The 3,052-nt window shown below is 31.9% G+C and overlaps 1 protein-coding gene across 1 annotated transcript; it reads left to right on the plus strand.

The window, feature by feature from the left end:
- The first annotated feature begins 225 nt into the window (after nt 1-225).
- On the plus strand, nt 226-1,549 carry LOC124530357 (larval cuticle protein LCP-22-like). The gene is made up of 4 exons (XM_047104504.1): nt 226-296; nt 425-840; nt 921-1,092; nt 1,274-1,549. Exons 1-4 carry the CDS (start codon nt 285-287, stop codon nt 1,364-1,366), a joined length of 693 nt encoding a protein of 230 aa, XP_046960460.1. The 5' UTR covers nt 226-284; the 3' UTR covers nt 1,367-1,549.
- Nucleotides 1,550-3,052: the final 1,503 nt, after the last annotated feature.

A 3,052-nucleotide genomic window follows, 5' to 3' on the forward strand; every position in this document is an offset into this window, starting at 1 on the left:
ATTTGTGTTAATATAATTTAATAAATATCTATAGCACTATAACAAAAGCTTTGCACACTTATGACCCCACATCGACCTTAAGAAATTAAATGACTAATATGTATGTATAGACCAAGTGTTATTTTAATAAAAAATATTCCTCGCTCTTATAGCAAATTATTTAAATGTTATTGCAATTCGCCGTCCAAAGTGGGTGGTTCTATCGGAGATATATAAGCTCGCACGGATTTTTTATCCGCATTCGAACTAGTTCACCGAAGCTAGACAATCATTAAAAACTAATAATGAAATTCGCCGTAAGTAACTTATTTATATATTTAAAATATAAATATTCGGATCAACTAATATTTATATTTTGAAAGTCATTTATAATACGCGATGTGACGTATAATTTTGTTACTAATTTTGAAATTTTTTGATACAGGTGGTCGTATTTGCCTGCGTGTTGGCCGCCGCCAACGCCCAATTTGGCCAAGCCAACCAGGGCCAATACTTCCCCCAGAGGGAAAACTACCAGTACAACAAATACAACCAATACAACAGATACAACCCCTACAACAACAACAACAACTACAACCGTTACCAAAACTACAACCCCTACAAGCCATACGTAACATCAACCCCCTACCCTCGTCCCGCTGTCGCCTTCGCTGAAGCCAAGGCTACCGTTTCCCCCTCAGTCGCCCCCGTAGTCAAACCCGTGGAACCCGTCATCGTTCCCGTCGTCACCCCCGCCCCAGTTGCCCCAGTGTCTGTTGCCAGGGTTGTTGCTGACGCTCGCTCTGCTGAGACTCTCAAATACGGCAATGAAATCAACGCTGACGGTACCTACAGCTACTTGTAAGTTTCATTCTGCTTGAAATGCATTGTTATAAATTTAACTGAACATAAAACGCTAAATTGGTATATTTTTACTACAGCTTCGAAACCAACAACGGTATCGCCGCTCAGGCCCAAGGTACCCCACGTAACTTCGGTGGAAACCCCCCTGTAGTTCCTGACGTTGCTCAAGGATCCTTCTCATGGACTTCCCCCGAGGGTGAGGTTATCGCCATCACCTACGTCGCTGACGAGAACGGATACCAGCCATCTGTAAGTTAACATTTATGAACTACCTATTGTCTTAAACAATTATATGTACAACTAATATTAAATATTCTATTTCTATCAAATTATATATTTTATTTTATTATAACATACAAATTGGTTAACTGGTTAAATAGTTTGTATGTGTTAAAGTATACTTTGTTTAATTCAAATTGTTCTTTTCCAGGGTAACGCCATTCCCCAGCCTCCTCCAGTACCCCCACAAATCGCCCGTGCTCTTGAGTACATCGCAAGAAACGCCCCCGTTGCCAAGAACTAAATCGTTTTAACTTTAAACAATACGAATTCTACCACCATGTCAGTAACATCTTATAAAATAGTAGCGTTAGTTTAATCAATGTGTACAAAAATATAAATGTAATGTGATAAGTTATAATGTGCTGTTCTATTTTTGAGTGATAAATATGCAATTTTAATAAAAACATAGAATTTTAAACCATTATATATTCTCTTATTTCACATTCCTTATTATTAATTAAATATAATCGCATGTTAAAAACAAAATAATGTGCAATTGAAATTAAGAGCATTATATTTTGTAATACTAATTACATACATATTCGTTGAAAGATCATATTTAAATTTATAATTGTTAGAAGTACATAATATTTTTATCTCAAAGAAAATTCATAATGATCTCATGTGGTTTTCAATATAAGCCACATTTTCTCTGCATGAATTCGATTTATCAATTTATGTGATTTTAGAAAAAATGTGAATATTGCTTGTCAGACGAAAAATTGCAGATATCCAATTCGGTGAAATCAAATTACCCTTCAAACGATAAAAGAGAGAAATTTAAGTGTTTAAAACTGGTTGTATAAATATTTACCATATTAATAAAATTTGGGATAGATACTACAATAGAAAGATTATAAAAAACTAATGAAGTAAGATTGATCATCCTATGAGAAGGTTTAAATCTACTCGACAGTGTTACTAAAGGTACAAGGAACATAAAGTTTTTGTTTCTAAGGTCGGTGGTACATTATATGCAAGGGTGCGTTAAAATTTCTTACGGTGACAATGACTATAGTGGTTATAGTGACTAATTTACCTCCAACAATTCAGGATATAAAAATAACTCCTTGTCACAAAACGAAGACCAAGTGACAATCGTGATGAACATGGCAATGGAATGGGTGTTATTTGGAAGAGTACACAACTAAAAAACATGTAAGTATTTATTATTTTATTTTTTAATATCAGTAGTATTGAAAACAGCAAAATTATCATCTAAGTACAGAAGTCATTATTAGTTCAATTAAATTTATTAAAAATAAATAATAGAATAGACCATTTAGCTATAATATGATTTAACTAAGAACAAACAGTATATTTATAGAACTCGTTTAAAATTTTGTGAATTATAAAATAATGAGAATGAATAAACATGAAGATGTTCTTGTTTGGAAAATCAGGAAACTATAATATTTGAATAATTCGATTAATTCTTAAAGAAGAATTTGTAGTTGCATTCAATTTTGTGTTATTCTTTTTAACAATATGTTCTATTATTTTATTTATTCATTGATATTTATATGTTATACGAGTATAAATAAGAATCACAATCGTACCTAATTGGTCATAATATAATATAACATCAATTTAATTTTATATTGAGAGAGGTTCTGTAGCGTGTCATCATTACCAATATAAATAAAAATTATATTTACATTCTATTACTTTTAACAAAACATGAAATTTACGCCTGTCTCGTTAATAATCAGAACTCAAAGCGGATAAAATTGATAAGCGCAGCTACTTTTATTAGGATATTAATAACTTCAATGTTTTAAAAGCGCTGCATTATTTGTTATAACTTTTATGTATTGTTGTTGAACGGTTTTCAATTTTAGTATTACAAACAAATTAACTCCTCATTTGTCAGTATGATTACTATATTTTCAGTTTCACGTGAGTATATTATTGTTATACCTATATA

The sequence above is a fragment of the Vanessa cardui genome, chromosome 6 (assembly GCF_905220365.1).
Source record: "Vanessa cardui chromosome 6, ilVanCard2.1, whole genome shotgun sequence".
Classification (NCBI taxonomy): domain Eukaryota; kingdom Metazoa; phylum Arthropoda; class Insecta; order Lepidoptera; family Nymphalidae; genus Vanessa; species Vanessa cardui.

What these genes read in the sequence shown, in the direction of transcription:
- LOC124530357 (XM_047104504.1), top strand. An exon ending in GACGGTACCTACAGCTACTT is followed by an intron (nt 841 to 920) that starts GTAAGTTTCATT and finishes TTTTTACTACAG; the next exon opens with CTTCGAAACCAACAACGGTA. An exon ending in AGAACGGATACCAGCCATCT is followed by an intron (nt 1,093 to 1,273) that starts GTAAGTTAACAT and finishes GTTCTTTTCCAG; the next exon opens with GGTAACGCCATTCCCCAGCC.